Source organism: Panthera leo, chromosome B3, assembly GCF_018350215.1.
Source record: "Panthera leo isolate Ple1 chromosome B3, P.leo_Ple1_pat1.1, whole genome shotgun sequence".
NCBI classification, from domain to species: Eukaryota; Metazoa; Chordata; class Mammalia; order Carnivora; family Felidae; genus Panthera; species Panthera leo.
In genome coordinates, this window is record NC_056684.1 from 42026102 (window position 1) to 42042240 (window position 16139).

The following is a 16139-nucleotide window of genomic DNA, read 5'->3' on the forward strand; positions in this document are numbered from 1 at the left end:
CTGAGAACTGAACATGCTCATAGTCTGTCCTGGGGTCTCAAAGCCAGAATCCCCTGAGGCTCTGCCATGACCCAGAACCTCAGAGCTTGGGGAGATGTGAGGGTTCACTGCTGAGGAGGAGGAGGAGGTGGCCTATCAGTGGGAGGTCCTCAAGTCCCCGGGGAGTGGAGACCACAGCTTGCTTACCACCATTGTCCTGCAGCCTGGTTCCTGCATGAGGTTTCGGCCTTGGGATTACTTTGGTGGTGGGGTTCATTGTCTTGGGGGATGGTGAAATTTGGTACTAATACATTGATAAACTTAGAATAGGCTTTGGTTACTAGAAACTCACGGACTGACGAAACACCCAAAAAGTACACAGGGAAAGCCTCTGAGAAGCCCTAAGGGTATTTGTGATAAAGCATTTGCAGTAGTTCAGGTGGCTCATCCTTCAAGACCACGTGGCTCCTCAGTAGGTGGCCTGGGGTCCCCATGACACCTGACTGCACAGCTGCCCAGGACTCAAGGTTCCACTCACACTGACCTGCTGGGGCACCGCCAGTCTAAATAAGGGCTGGCTGCTTAACTGAATGTGGCTTTAAGCATCCTTACACTCCAAGACTTTTGAAAGGCAGAACCAAACAAAATCCGAACTCCCAAATCAACGAGCAGTTCTTAAGTCCAGTTCAGGTTCCTTTCTTGACCTTCTGAAATAGAAATTTTGGGGCGCAAAGATCAGCTGAAAGCTTCGAAGCCCAGTGCCAGTTCCCCTCATGGGGCAGACACCTGCTTTCCCTTCACAGGGACAGAAGCATTTCTATGCTCCAGGCCTGGGACCATTTTTACCCTGAAACCATCTTCTTGTTAGAGGCTCCTCAATGAAGGCTCACACCCCAAACACAAGTCACATCTGCCTTAGCTCCTTTTGAAGAAGAACCAGAAGCCCCCTCAATGCCATTTGGGGTCATGTGCTGTAGAGTCTACTAAATAACTCCTGAAGCACAGTCTTTCAACCATTTGATGAAATGGGAAGAGATGAAGGCAGCCACAAGGTCATGCACACACACACGTCTGCAGTGTGGACGAGGAAGGGACAGGTGAAAAACCAGCACCACGCCCGGTGATAATGATAACTGTGAACCAACTTCCCCAAAGCTCCTAGCAGCAGAACACTTGAGACAAGAGTGTATTTCTATAGGTCATACAAGAACAAGCTTGGTTTCATGCCTGTTCTCTCAAGTTGTAAAGGACAGGCCTCTTTGCTGCCTCTCTCTGAAGGGTTTTCTGTATCGAATGCAATAGAAGTTTTCAATGACTGAGGCAGGGACAGAGAACTCCCTGTCTGCTCTTGCCTCACTTCTGGGACGCCGGGATGTGACAGAGGACAGGTGGGAAGAGGAGAGGGAACCAAACAGCCTGGAAGAAAATATGGGGAGGGTGGGCCATGGAGGGGCTCCCTGGGTCCTGCTACATGAGGCCATTAACACACCTTGACTCTGAGCCTTTGGGTCTGATTAAGAGTCTCAGAAAGCACCCTGTGCCTGTCCAGGGAACATCTCTCGGGTAGAACCCTCACCCCTGCCAAGTCCAGGGGGCCCTCAGTTTTCATCCTGAGGTCTGAGAGGGTACAGCCCAGGGCAGGGAGGAAGAGTTGTACTAGCTACACTCAGGGAGAACCAAGAGTGTGTGAGCTTCTTCCTGAGAGGCCAGGGCTCTGTTGCTCCCTCCTCTTCAGAGCTGGTACCCACATCCCCCCAGTGCCCTACACTCTCTCCGCTTTTTATTTGTACTGTATTTCCTCTAACTTTCCACTTGTCTGGAAACAAATTTGATGTATAGTGCTTACAAGTCTCTAATAAATACGGGCAACGGTCAGAGGTTTAATTAAATTTTAAAATTATGCCACAGGCTAGAGTCTATTAAAGCAGGACCAGGGGGCAAGGTCTAAAAGTGATGCCTTTTGAGGACCCAAGCGTCAATACTGACCCTGGGTGGGACACTGAAGCCATCCTGTGGATGAAATAGGAGACGTGATGCCACATTACTATAGAGAAGTGGAGGATGGCCGCCTTCACCGGTTATCAGCTTTGAAACCCATGGACGTCCGTTACCATCGTCTTCCCCTCATGAATTCTCTCACGGACGCTGGCTACCTGGCGTTCGGATCTATTCCACGAGTCATTCGTCCTTCATGTACTGTTCTGATTAAAGACTCAGATTAAAGGTAAATTCAAGGCCTTAAAATGCCCTTTTAAAGAAAGAGATCTGAAAGGAGAGCAAAAAAAGAGAGGAGGGAAAATAATACGAAATTTGGGAGGTGCAGCATCAGGAAGATGTACTCTGGATGTACCATATACCTTCCCTTGAAAGATGCGAGAGTGAGCAAGTCTACTTGTTAAAGGTTCACACTGATTTTAGTTTGCATCTAGATTGTAAGAATATTAAGACACAGAACAAATTTGCACCTTGGGATGGAGGGCAGGGGACAGATTTTGAAACAGATGCCTTGCAGTTCTGAAATCTAACCATTTTGAGAGCAGAGGACCCTGGGTAGGACCTGGCAGTCACCAAGGAAGTGCTTTATTCTAGCTGAATCCCCACCTCAGATGCTTCGGAGGGGGTGTTGAGTGGACTGTCATCGGAGGACATGGGTTTGTCATCAGAGGCCATGGGACTTGTATGAACTGAAAAAGTCTCTGCAGAGTAAGGAGCCCACACATTTTATTCCAGCCTCTGCTCACCGAGCCCTGACAGTCCCCCATACTTCTGCCCTTTGGATTACGGAGGAAAAAAATAATCGTTCAGTTTTTTTGGGCCACAGAATACAAGACGGATCTAGATTGTACAAGGAGCTTACACACTGAGGCAAGAAAGCGTGCAAATGGGAGCAGGAATTCTCCATCCTCTGGGTGAGCCAGTGCTTGAGATACAGAAGGACGGCAGTGGCCCTCCTGGAGTCCACACTGGTTTACGTTTCTAGCTTTTATTAGCCATGTCCAACTCCAACCTCCATCTTCTCCTGAGAGGGAGAATAATCTCTAGGATATCAATGCTTTCCCCCAAGCCATTATTTTTGTTTCCTCTTAAGATTTCACAGAAGGCCCAGGAGCAGGCCTAGAGAAGGACCAACAAAAGCAAAAGTGTCTGAGAACGACATAATACTGACTTCTCTTTTTTTTTGGTAACAGTTCACGAAACGTGCGCCCCTCTCTCCTGAGATACGGTGAGGCATGAGGGGAGGTGGCGAAGGAGCTGTGGGTGGGACACTGTACCGTGTGACATCACGATCATGCAGCCGGTGCCCGACAGGACAGAGACGTGAGAATGAGCACTCAGGGCTCTGCGTTGGCCCCAGGGGAGGCAGGCAGTTTCCAGGTAAGTCCCAGCTTCTCAGGAACACTATTTGTTGCAAAGTCGTTCCCTGGGGCACGCCATCTTGGCTCTGGCCTTAGCCTTCATCCTCCCGCAGCTCAGTGGGTAGGAATTTATACTGCTGTTGGCGGATCTGGGCCAGTTTTTTCCTCGCTTCTTCCAGTTCTCGTTCTTTTTTCAACATCTCTTCCTGGGCGGCAATGATCTAGAAGGAAAAATGACAAGCTGGACGAATCTAGAACTCTCCAGGAAACTGCCCTCCCAACTCTACTGCTTGTCTCATAAGTTCCCATAGCTTCTGCTATACACAGCCGTACAACGGTACTAAGTATCTTAGTGCTGGAGACCAGCCTATGGGCCACAGTTAGGTTTTTGAGATCCAAATGACCCAAGAAAATTAAGTGGCTTCTGGCCAATGATTTAACAGCAAACATCTACTGCATCCCTACTATGCACCAGATGCTGTGTAAACACTTTGCACGGAGCGTCCCATCATCCTCGTGACAACACGGTGAAGTCCTTATTGAATGTCCCATTTTTCCAACGAGTAACTAGAAACTGAGAGATGTGGGTCTACCTTCCTTAACACCCAGCTAGTGGAGCAGGACTTGGCCAAGTGATGCTGAAGCTAAAGCTGGAGTCCTTAACCAATTGACAGCTTTCATATATTTGTTTCATGTTTCTAAGATATGATCTGAGGAGTATCACTTAATAGATAACAGGTGAAAAAGGTAAGTAAGTGTTCAAGAAAGCCAAACAGCGTACTTTCCTGTGGGCCCTTTCAGAGCCTCTACTAACCATCACTGTGCTAGTCCAAGGTGGAGGTATAGAGGGCAGTATTTCCCACCTTATCCGATCAGTGACTTTTCCTCATGGAACTTCTCATGGAACTAGCACATCAAGAAATCGATTCTGATAAAAATGCACCCAGTGTATGTCTACTGGGAGTGGTTTGGGAAGAGCTGAGGAATGCATGGGGATGAGTAACTTCTGGGCATTGATAAGAAAACCGATCATGTATAATGGATTTGTATTAGCACGTACCCTAAACGGCAGGCCTGATTTCCTGAAGTTCGCTCCTCACTACCATGCACAAGAATGCAATCCTGTGTGAGTCTGAAGCCCAGCTGCTCTTATAAAAGTTGTGGGAAGGGGTTATCGTTCATTCTCTCTGTAGGGCCAAATATGTGAAGTGGGTAGTATTTCCAAATTCGTCGTTTTATTTAAATAATACTACTGCCTTTCACTCTCTCTTCTTCCCCCTTTCTGTAACAGAATCCCTGATTTTTACCTAGCCACAGGGGTACTCAGAAAAGAATACTACATTTTCCAGAATCCTTTGCACCGGGTTGGTTGGCCATGTGACTAAAGGCTGACCAATGGTATGTGAGCGGGAGCAAGGGACGCGACTTCAGGGTCCTGTGGTCCCTTCTTTCTCCCTTTCTGATGGCTGGGAAGCGAGGGTGGTTACTGACCCATTTTGGAGCAAATGGCCAAGGCAACATCTCAGGGATGGTGGGGGGAATAAGGCAGATGGAGCCTGGGGATGACACACAAAGGAACCAGCACACCATCCACAGATTGCCTACACCCACAATTGTTTCCCAAAGGAGAAATACACTTCCATCCTGTTGAAGTCATTGTTACTTTGAGTCTCTGTAATAACAAAAGGCCCATCTCGGGAGTAAACACTGTCTAGATTTAATCACAAACCTGAGCAATGCCCCCTACAAACTTTGTTTTCACTACAACATCGTCATCGTCAGCTTTGCCAAATGCTGCCTTCTGGGCTGCACGAACAAGATTATCTGAGGCTCTTTTCACAGCATTTCCTGCTGCCTGGAGAGGGGGGAAAAGCATACATTATATCATTAGAAACAGCCAATTTGGATTCACCAAGAATAGACATGAGAGTACAATTCATGGGATTATGAATGGCTTATCATCCAATTATAACACAGAATTTCTCTTTAGCAAGTATCCATCTGTCTGTCCAGCTGTCCAACGATTCTACCAATGCTGGCACCTACCTAACCTTCACTCATTCACAGATAAATGAGATATAGTTCCTGGCTCCCAAAGAACACATACTTTTTTTTATCTTTTACTATTAAAAAAAATTTTTTTTTAATGTTTATTTATTTTCGAGAGAGACAGAGACAGAATGCGAGTGGGTTAGGGGCTGAGAGAGAGGGAGACACAGAACCCGAGGTAGGCTCCAGGCTCCGAGCCGTCAGCACAGAGCCCGACACGGGGCTCGAACTCATGAGCTGTGAGATCATGACCTGAGCCAAAGTTGGCCGCTCAACCGACTGAGCCACCCGGGCGCCCCAGAACACATACTTTTGAGGGAGAATTAAAATTATGTACACAAATGATGGTAGCAATGTGAAACGTGTTAATAGAAGCATGCCCAGTGGTCATCTCCTTGGTCTAGAAAACTATCTCCCACTGCCCCATCCAATTAAAAAAACTCAAAGATGTGGTTCAGATAGCACTCTTCCTGTCTGCCTTGGCCTTACCAACACCTACTCACAGTGCTCCCTGCGTGCTCTGCACTCGCTTCTTTGTGGCCATTTCCACACTTGGGGTTGCCTCTCCCTTCCTGGACAGTGAGTCACTTGGGGGCAGGGGCTGTGACCGTTCTCTCTGCATCCCTAGTACTTGGCACACTGGATGCCCAGGGGTGGCACTTGCTGAATGCTTCTTGAGGGAATGATGGGCTAGGAAAGCACAACCTATCCCTGCATGGGAAGGCTGGGAGCCCCACAGTAACTAGGGCCTCGACAGGTATATTTTCCGAGTCACAGCTGGGCTTTATGCCAAGTGCTCAAGGATGGGGCAATTGCTAGAGACAGGTAAAGAAAAGCTTTTTGATGTGAACTCATACTGGCTTACTCTTAATGCTCATGAAGCATGGCCCTGGGGACTTGTCCTCTGCCCCCTGAGGTTTGGAATTTTCTTCGAAGGGTGGTCAAAGCTGCATTAAGACTCCCATATTCCTTGCCCAGGCCACCTCTGGGTCAAGGGCTTGTGTGTGGGGATTAGCCATCAGAAAGTTGAGTTTTTCTCAAAGCGAACTAGCTCATCTGGCTGGTGATCTCAAGTCACCAACAGGGACTATGAGGGCTTTTGCACAAGAAGAGAAGGGGAAGCCAATTAATATATATGACAAACCTGGTCTCAAAATAGCTTTCTGAGTTTAGAGGTCATCAGTGCACTTTTCTGAGGCAGGAAATGGGGTCGAGTAACTTACCTCAGACCCTGCAGCTAGTATGTTACAGAGATGGGATTTGACTACAGATCAGTCTAGCCCCACGGGACCTCTGGGTCACTGCAAGGGACTCAGATAGGACACTGCAGCATCCAGTTAAATCAGCAATGATGACAAAGAGAGTGATGCTGTGCTCTGTCTGTGTAAGTCCTTGGGGGTTAGAAAAGCACATTCACATCTCTTGACCTTCCTAAGAGCCAGTGAGGTATCTCTATCCACATTTTATAGCTGAGGCAAACTAAGGCCTGAAAGGTTTTGAGTCATCTGTGTTAAGATCACATACTTCATACATGGCAGAGGCAGGACTTGAACCCAGGTCTCTCTTAACTCAGGATGCTTTTGCCAGAAGTGTCCCCCAAACCCACAAACCACATGTCATCAACATGAAGCTCCCCATTTCCCCCCTGGGTTAGTCCAGGGGTCAGATGAAGGTAAAGGGAGGTGGGTGAGAGAGAGACTCAGGAGAACCCAACAACAGAAATACATGTTAGGACTTGCAAAATAAAATTAGAGTTCTAGGTTTTGGTGAAATTGTTCTCATACTTCTGCCATTTATGAGTTTATTCATGACGTATAAACACTCTTTTTCAGCAACAGAAATAGTCTATATTCTAAATACCTGGAAAATCTAGGAAACTGGAAACAAAACGTCCAAGGCATAAGGAAATTCTGGCATAATCGGTTGATGTAATATCATGCAATCATTAAAAATGAGACTCATGAAGAATGGACCAGTTAGCTTTGCATAGAGAAATTATGACGCCTTGTCTTCAAGTAAAGAGACACGTATGATAAAATGTTACGTGGAAAAAAAGCAGAATGTCTCTTGCTATGATTACAAGTAGACACAACTATTTTGTATAGACATAAAACAGGAAGAGAAAAAAATGATAACATTTGACATGGGAAGATGTCGAGGCTATGTGATTTTTTCATTCAACCATTTCCTTCGCTGTGTTTAAAACACTTCTGTAATTAAAACAATCAGGAAAATGTATATGCACTGGGAGAGACTGGATTATAACCTACATAATAACCATGTCCTTTGGGCTCTGGGAAACCTTAGCCACAGTCTCATATAAATGCCTCAGTCCTTTCTCTGCTTTCTTTTGCCAACAGTGGAGGAGGGCCCCCTCTTGAATAGGCACCATCTCGGGTGTGACAGAGGCAAAGATAAAGATGTGGTGCCTGTGCCTAAGGAGTTCACAGCCTCCCGAAAGATAGGTATAAAAATAAATATGGTGGTATCAGGTGACAGGAACCCCAAGAGTGGTCTGGCCAGGGGCTCTGGCAGGATAGAGGAGGGAATGACTGCCTGACATGCAGGAAGTCAGGGAGGGCTTTCTAGAAGAGGGGACTCTAGTGAGGAGTCATGAAGAACGAGCAGGTTGGGCTGGTGGGGAGGGGCCGGGACATTCTAGGTGAGAGAGGGCCCCAACTCATGAGACCAGAAGGCACACATGGACAATGTCAGTCTGCTGGGGCAGCAGCTGTAGGATGCATGGCCGTACGTGGTAAAAATGAGAAAAGTGGGACAGCGGTAGCCGATGGAAGGCCTGGTGGGTCATGCCAAGGAAGTGAGACTGTCCCCGTTGGCGACACTTACCCGCTCCAACAGGAGTATTTTCCCACCAGCATCAGTGACCATTACCTGTAGCCGCCTCATGGCCTCTGAATCCTGGTCGGCCTTCACCTTGCAGGCCACGAGCAGCTGAGCCGTGGAAGCAGCGACCTGCTTGGCGGATGAGATGAGCTTCTCTTCACTGGCATGTCCCTGAACAGAGGCATTGGCCGCCTCACAGAGACTGCTGGTTGCAGCTGCCACCATCCGGGCCTGGGGACAGTTGACAGAGAAGTGACCCAAGGCCCAAAACTCCCTCAGGGGACCCAAAAAGCAAATGGGAAGGAAGGAGAAGGTGACTCACGGCAGAAATCAGCCCCTGCGACCACTGTCCGTCATCCGCAGCATTGGCGGGGATGGAGCCCACCTAGAGAGCGTAGAAATCCGTAATGAGAGCCGGAAGGTGCAGGGTCATCTGCAGCCCCTCAGACTCTACCCTGCTCTGGAACTGGAGAGAACGACGTCTCTTCGGACACACAGCACCACCGGCGTGAGAAGGGAACACCCTTTCTCATGTGGGATTCTGCCATTCTGAGACTGCCTGCGGTCCACGGCGCCACAGTGACTTAATCTGAAAGGCTCAGAATGGTCTCCCTTTAGTTTCTGGGAAAACTGCTCAGGAGTGATGGACTGGGGCTGTCCTTACATGCTTATTTCCTCTGCTGACCTTTCTCCATTTCAAACATGGGAGCCACTGAGCCCTCTTCTTTCAAGGGCCAAGGGAAACTTACATCTCTCCTGATCATTGACCCTCAGGCCATGCTGTGACTTTCTGGCAGATGATGGGGAAAAAAAAAAAAAAAAAAGATAGTGCCTTTCCTTTAGTATGGTGGAGTGCAGACCTTGGTCTTAAGGAAATACAGACTATTTTGTCAGGGGTGGGGAGAGAAGTAGGAAGCTAGATGTAAGATGATCTCTGCTTTGATTTAGAAATTATACGAAGAAGTGAAACATTTTCTGTCCAGATGTAGAGGGAATGGCTACGGGAGGATACCTTTACATACCTTTACATGGCGGGAGGTGCCTGGAGAGGTCAGAGAGGAGATCTCAAACCTCAATTTGAATATGAAATTAGGGATCTGCCAGCAATTATTAGGCACCATACCAGGGCTCGGTGAACATCAGATAAAACCCCAAGGTCCTGTCTATAAGCCTATAGTTTACTCAAGTCCAGGGGTGCCTCCTTTACCAACTTTCTCAATGTGTCAACAAGTTAGGTTCTCTTAGTACCTAGCAATCTGGTGCACAGTCAGCCCTTTATCAAGAGACTGAAATTTGTAGGTAAGATATTCCTAAAATCTTAAAATTGATCCATTTTTAGTCTTTACATATTGATGGGTCAACAAGTACTTGATTAAATAAGGTCAACACTCTGCTATATCTACAGAGCATAAGGGAAAAGCACAAAGGGACAGACCACATACTGGCTGGAGAGAAATACATATGTCAATAATGAGCAATAGAACACACGATGGTTTAGAAAGAGGAGCCGAAGTCTGTGGTCTGGACTACGACAAGGCTTAGCTCACAAGCCACTTCGTGGAGGAAGACAGATGACCACTCGTTGGACCTAACTTCCTGTCTATATTACAAGTTTTCTCAGGTCAGGGTGCAATCCTATCCATCTACCTATACACTGATGGCAAAGGCCTTTTAATATTAGGCAGAAATAATTGAAAATGATGGTGACGAAATTCCCCAAACCCACAACCTGACAGGATTTCTGTAGTGCCTCTATATTTGAGAGGCTGTCTGCAAGGCGCGATTTGGATGGAGTCATTCCATGTTGTATGGGAGCACCACCAGGGGTATTCTAAACTGTAAGACCCTCTTATATCCAGGAGTACTCTAATATACTAACAATCCTTTGGGTCACTGAAACAGAACTATGCTTTCATGCTAATGCGGATGGAATGGGTTACTAGGGATGAAGCAGATAAAAGAAATCTCAGATTTGAAACCAGACTGGCCTTTTTTGATCAATGGGCTCAGGAAAATGCTAACTGCAGAGCTGGACGGCATTTAGCTCAGCAGTCCTCCAAAATGGATTGAGACGTTGGAGGTGGAAACTGTATTATATAAAGTCCCTGACCACGGTGCTCCTCCAGCCATCCGCTAGGAAAATATGACAGTTCACATCTTTAAATAGCTTAATCTACAGTGGGAATATAAACGTCTTGTTCAGGCCCTGATCACTGTCTGGAATGGGACGCTTTCCTTAACAAGAAGCAGATGAGAGGCCCAGCAGCCAAACCCGTCCTTCTGGAGGTCAGGCTTAAGCGAACAGAGTTTTCAGTCAGATGGGGCAAAGATGAGCCATCCAGTGAGGGAGGACGCAGCGCTGGTTTCCTCAGTGCGGGCCACGAGCGTTCACATCTTTCCCTCAGCCCTCAGAGGCTCTTGCTGTGGCAATGTTCCAGCACGTGGCCAGAGGGGTTTACCCACCTTTCCTTGGGCCACCAGCTCCCTCTGGGCTGCCGAGGCCGATTTGACCAGGGCACTCGTGGCAGCGGCAATGGATTTAGCAGCTTCCAAAATCTGTTCTTCAAAATCCAGGGTCTCATCTGCTTGCTATAACAAAAGAAAATGGCGTCACATGCCATTCACATCCACAAAGGGCGTTTTTTTGCCCAACTACTTACTGCTCCATCACCTGGCTCTTCATCCATTTATGTCTTTTGGCTGACAAACCACACCTAGGGCAGGTAGGCCTAAGCTGCCCCAAATCTCCATCTGCTGCCTCCCCCCTTCCCCGATTCTAAAAGGTACAAGCTGCTAGCATTGACATTCTACACAAATTTCAAATCAGGAAATTCTAAGACTATTTTTCCAGACCAGACTCTTTAACAGGATGTAAATTCACCGTGAATAAACTACGCTCAAATTGCTCCATTGGCATCAATAACCGAAATTTAAATAATCGGTAATCAAAATCTCAAGAGTGGGTGGTGGAATCCTCTTCCAGACCTTAAGGCTCAAAAATGGGTTGAAACAATGATGAAGTGGCTAGGAGTGGTGAAAAGCCTTATTTTTCTTGGGTAAAAACAAAAGCAAAACCGTATTTGCATCTTCTGCGGCTGAGCAGAAGGAGTGACTTACTAGCCACAGCTCACCAAAGGGGGGAAAGAAATCCAGGTGACATGACATCGAGGTGGAGCTTGTTCAGCCCCCTGGGAATGTGAGGCCCGGCTCCACCTGGGGAAGACCTCCGGCCATGACTGTGCAGGTGTTATGAAGCTAGGAGGGCCCTGCTCTAAGTTCACCAGCAACAGGCCAGAACAGCCCTGGAAGCTGAAGAGAAGCTCTGCTAAGTGGGGCAAGCATAAGGACCTTGATCCCAGGCTGGCTGGGATGCAGTCTCACAATTTGGGGTGGTCACGCTGGATGCCCTCCATGGTCCTCTCACCACTAATGTTCTGTGCACCTGAGTACGGTTAAGTCCCCCTTTGGTTAAGGAAAGTTAAAGGTGTGGCTGGTACCTTTCAGCACTGCAGTGAGGGTCAGGTATAGCAATACTTTTCTTTGTGTGTTAAAATATACATGCCATTCACCCTCTGAACCGATTTTAAGTGTACAATGCAGCATCATCAGGTGTATCTGCAATGCTGTGCAACAGCAAAACGTCTTTAAGAGTGCCTACCATGTGCCAAATGTTTTGTGAGGCATTTCCACTTCCAATGCTTGTTTAATTCTGAGAAAGAGGAAAACAAATCTTACACTGTAGTTATATTCATTCTTATATTCACAGTGAGAAAGCAGACTCAGGGAGCTAGAGTGTTGGGATGAGGTCATAGGGCTGCAATTAAGATTCTCCATCTCTCGGACTCCATGAGGATCTGTTCTTACTAGCCTGGTCACCCCTCTGGGCATCAGTGATGACTAATTTCGTGCCAGAGGCTCAAAGTTGGTCGCTAATGGTCCCATATGGAACATCAGACAGGATGGATACATAGGTACAATTTTTTTTCCGTTCCCCATTCTTTATGACCACATCTTGGACTATGAGAGATTCCAAGCTCATTTTTATTTTTTACAAGTCATGTTATCAAAATAACATTTCAGGGCACGTCTGGTGAATCCAGAGAACGACGCCAGCATTTTAGAAGTTCTGAGAAGCCATACATTCTTTCTTAACTGACCAAGTCTTGCTCTAGGAGCATTCAGGACAGAAGTGGATTCAGTTGCAGTATATTCATTTTGGAGTAAGGGAGCTTATAGTAGTGGTGGAGTATAACATTTATTTACTGAAATAGAAAAACAACTCATTGTAAGACACTGGCATAAAAGGTACTATCATACGTAGGCCCCAAAGAAATTGCATTAGGCTCTGATATCAGTAGTTATCTAGTCAGTGACCTCGAATTAAGAACTTTTTTGGAAATTCATTCTACAAAAGAAACTCAAGTATCTAACAGATTAAAGCACCAGGGAAATCACGTAATTTTTGAGCCCCAAGGGAGCCCCCTCCACTGTGGCAGGGGAAACAGAAGCCCATGGGGGCTTCTGAATGGGTCCCAGATCCTGATCTTAGGTGGCCTCCAAGGTGAGTCCATGCATAGTGTGAAGTACCCCATCCGATTTCTGCTTTCTCAAATTTTAGGATCCACAAAAATGGAGTTTTCTTCCAATTAAGTGCTAACTCTAAGCCATGGCTAGATCTTACAGAATCATCCTATTAAAACTAATTTTAAAGGCCTCTACCACGTCTCCTGCTGCCGTGAAGTTTTTTTGTAGAACACATACTTGAAATAGATATTCAGCTTGGAAATATTTTTGACACCCACAGATTTTTCTTGCAGTGGCAACTGGTATAATGCCTGCTGATGAATTTTTGTTTTTCTTTCCATAACATCTCGATGTTTTCAAACGAACATGGCAGAAAGCCTCCTGTCTGGGAGACACTTGCTCTGACTAAAAAGTACTAGTTTCCCAAGAAAGGCTTAATAAAGCCAAACGGGATGACAACAGGGACAGAGGGCTAACGTCTAGACATTGTAGGCCAGGTTTATCACTAACTGCCCATCTTTTCTCTCCTGCTGGACATAAACATCAACACCGGGCACTTCTTCATACCACACACAACTTCTAGCCTACAAGGTGGGATTCTCCCCAAGCCAAGGACACTCGGAAATGCCTAAGTGTCCCTGTCCATGCTGCCGTCTCCTTGGCTCTCACCAGCACCTGTGACAGCATCTGGGGGAAGGGCGGTGAGAGCTACAAGAGGAGGAGGGCGCATGCTCAAGCGTGTTGCAGAAAAGGAAAGAAACAAAGTGGCTTGGTCTTCAAAGGATCTTCCTACATAAAAGGATCACAACGAAATTGCAGGATTTGTCAACAGAACAAATCCCGCTGTAGCTGGGGGATGGCGGGCAATGAGGACAGTCACATGGACGCTACAAGGAGAGCCTGAAGAACCCCGAGACCCAGGGCACAGGGAACTTAAGAAAATGCTTTCATTAAACAGGCTAATAAACGGGCAGCCCTTGCTCAGAATCACCCCATGATCTGGTTCAAGATGCAGATTGTGTTTCAATAGGTCTCATTTCTAATGGAAGTGGGCTACTCCACGGGAAATGCTAGCCTGGGCTACGGGAAACAGACCCCAGTTAACTGAAGCCTAGCCGCCTGACATTTCCTCCAGGACACGGACTGTGTTTTATTCCACTAATGTGGTCTCTCGAGTATACAATCAGGCAGCGTAGACTACATGATAAATGTTTGCTGAATGAATGTATCCATTCAAAACGAGTCTTCCAAGTTCTAGAGTTCAGCCAGAGGGCAATTTACATGGTTGGGGAAGGAGAAATGCATGGAGTAAGCGTCTACATCAGTAACTGTCCGTTCTGGGTTCCTCCGGGAGGAAGAAACACACATCTATACACTGGCTCCTGCCCCGTTCAAGGCCATGGGTTGTTATTTGTCTGCTCTGCCTTCACCCCTCAACCTGCATCCGTAGTTTGTTGTGACATCTACTTGTGCACATACGGATGCAAATGGCATTTCCAGCATTTTGCAAAGAGGCTCTTAGCAAAGCAGTGCTGGTGAAAAGAGCACCAGATGTGCAAACAGAGAATCTGCTCTGCTTAAATGATTGCTGAATCTGTCTTCTCATCCTCTGTACGGTGTGCCCTTTTCCCTGCTCCCCTTCACTGTAAGAAAGCACTGGCCAGCTCACCGCCAGCCCTCAGGAGCTGTCCTTCCTGGACTGTCCACTAAGCCCTAGCAGAGGATAGACCTATCCTCATCTTGACTTTCTGGTAGCTTTGGGAAAGGCCCAAGCACCCTTTTGCTGGTATTTTTCCTGTTTGGTGATCTCCTGCAGAGCTTCTCTTTTAAAAAGTTGGAGGTCTGGGGAAGTGCCTCTGGGGAAAGGCCACATTTTGGGCTGGCTCTCTTGATGCCTGCTTCCTGTGCTCAGCAGAACATGTGAGGCTCTTGTTTTGTTCTGATTGATCTAATGTGTCTCAGGAGCTTGAGGTTCTACTGGGGTACGAAGGGGGAGAAGAGAAGGGAAGGGAAAGGGGAGGTCTTTACTCAGTTTGTATTTTGCCTTTTGGCCTTTCAGGCATTCTGAGGACATAACCTTTGGAGCAATTCATTTTCTGAACCTGCCTTCCCTCCTACCTGATAGGGTTGTTATAAGTACATTATAAATACATGTAGAGCACAACTGACTCATAGCAAATGCTCAACAATTCCTAACAATTAATTTCACGGTGACTTCTCTTACTACCTTCGTGTTCTGGGGTTTTAAAAACTGTTCTTTTTAGACTTGGTGCTAAGCTAGTCTGTTTTCCCTCTCTGAACCGTTTTCCACTCATCATTTGGAGAAAGGATCTAACTGCCACTTCTGATGACAGCCTAAAATAACTATAAATAAAACCCATAATACACCAATGATGAATGAAGTTTCAAGTAACACATGATACCGACTGGCACTGCTTCCAGCTTCTGCCTCAACCCCCCCAAAGGAGATGGGCAATCTGGGTTCTAGTCAGTGCCCTGCACTTTCTGACCACAGAGAATTTGCTGCCTTTCTCCAGGTATCAATCAGTTTTCTATTCGTTACTCACGGAGGAACCTCAGCTCTCTTGGTCCTGTAGCCTAGACGTGCTACAGTTCCAAATTAAACATTTCTTAAGAAGGTGCTGACTTTCTCTCTTCCTTATTCTCTTAGTCTCCTCCATGGAGAAACCCTGCCTCCCTCATGCCGCATCTTGGCCAACCTTCTCCCTGACAGGTTGTGGGGCACATGGTGCCCAGAGAAAAAATGTTTTGGTCTGTCGTCCTTTTACTTGCCATTTGTGAATTACATCCCTGCAGCCCTATGGCCCCTTCCCCCATGAGCTTGAAGGTGAGGTAGCTGAGGGTATCCATAGGAGATGGTCCAAAGGTCCCTGCCCTGGTGTCCGCCTCCCTCTGTGTAAACCTCCTTTAAGGGACTGCCTTGCTAAGAGCTGATAAACACAGGGGTCACCTTTCTCACAACTGGCTACAAAAACCAGATCACAACTCATGGTGCCATTTTTCCATTTAGAAATTGTGCTTTGTTCTGTGTTACCAAAGTCCTGCAGAATGCTTGCTGTTAAAAACAAGGTCATATCACATCAGACACTTAAAAAAAAAACAACTTTGGAAATATTTTTTAAAGGTGTGGACATTTTGCATATAATTTAAATATACTTGAGGGAAAAAAGGAGGCCAACACCAAGAACACACACGACACCAGGGAAGCATTTTCTTGCCAATTGGAAGCCTGAGTGGAATAGTTTGGCTGCTACCAGTTTGCTTCTGGTATTTAACTAAGAAGTGCCTTGGGGGAGACCTTAGCCTGTACCCAAAAACTCAACTGTATAAGAGCCAAATCAGCTTTTCTTTTAGAGGCCACATGGG

The 16139-nt window shown here is 46.7% G+C and overlaps 1 protein-coding gene across 3 annotated transcripts in view; it reads right to left on the reverse strand.

Annotated features, from left to right (window-relative positions):
• Positions 1-2683: 2683 nt before the first annotated feature.
• TLN2 (talin 2) overlaps positions 2684-16139 on the reverse strand; it is a 435350-nt gene continuing 421894 nt past the window's right edge. For all 3 annotated transcript variants that reach the window (XM_042941831.1, XM_042941832.1, XM_042941833.1), the window contains 5 exons: positions 10692-10817; positions 8551-8613; positions 8277-8459; positions 5065-5190; positions 2684-3556 (listed from right to left, as the gene is read on the reverse strand). In XM_042941831.1, coding sequence (XP_042797765.1) covers positions 3428-3556; positions 5065-5190; positions 8277-8459; positions 8551-8613; positions 10692-10817 — 627 coding nt within the window. In that variant the 3' untranslated portion in view covers positions 2684-3427. The remainder of the gene's footprint in view (positions 3557-5064; positions 5191-8276; positions 8460-8550; positions 8614-10691; positions 10818-16139) is intronic.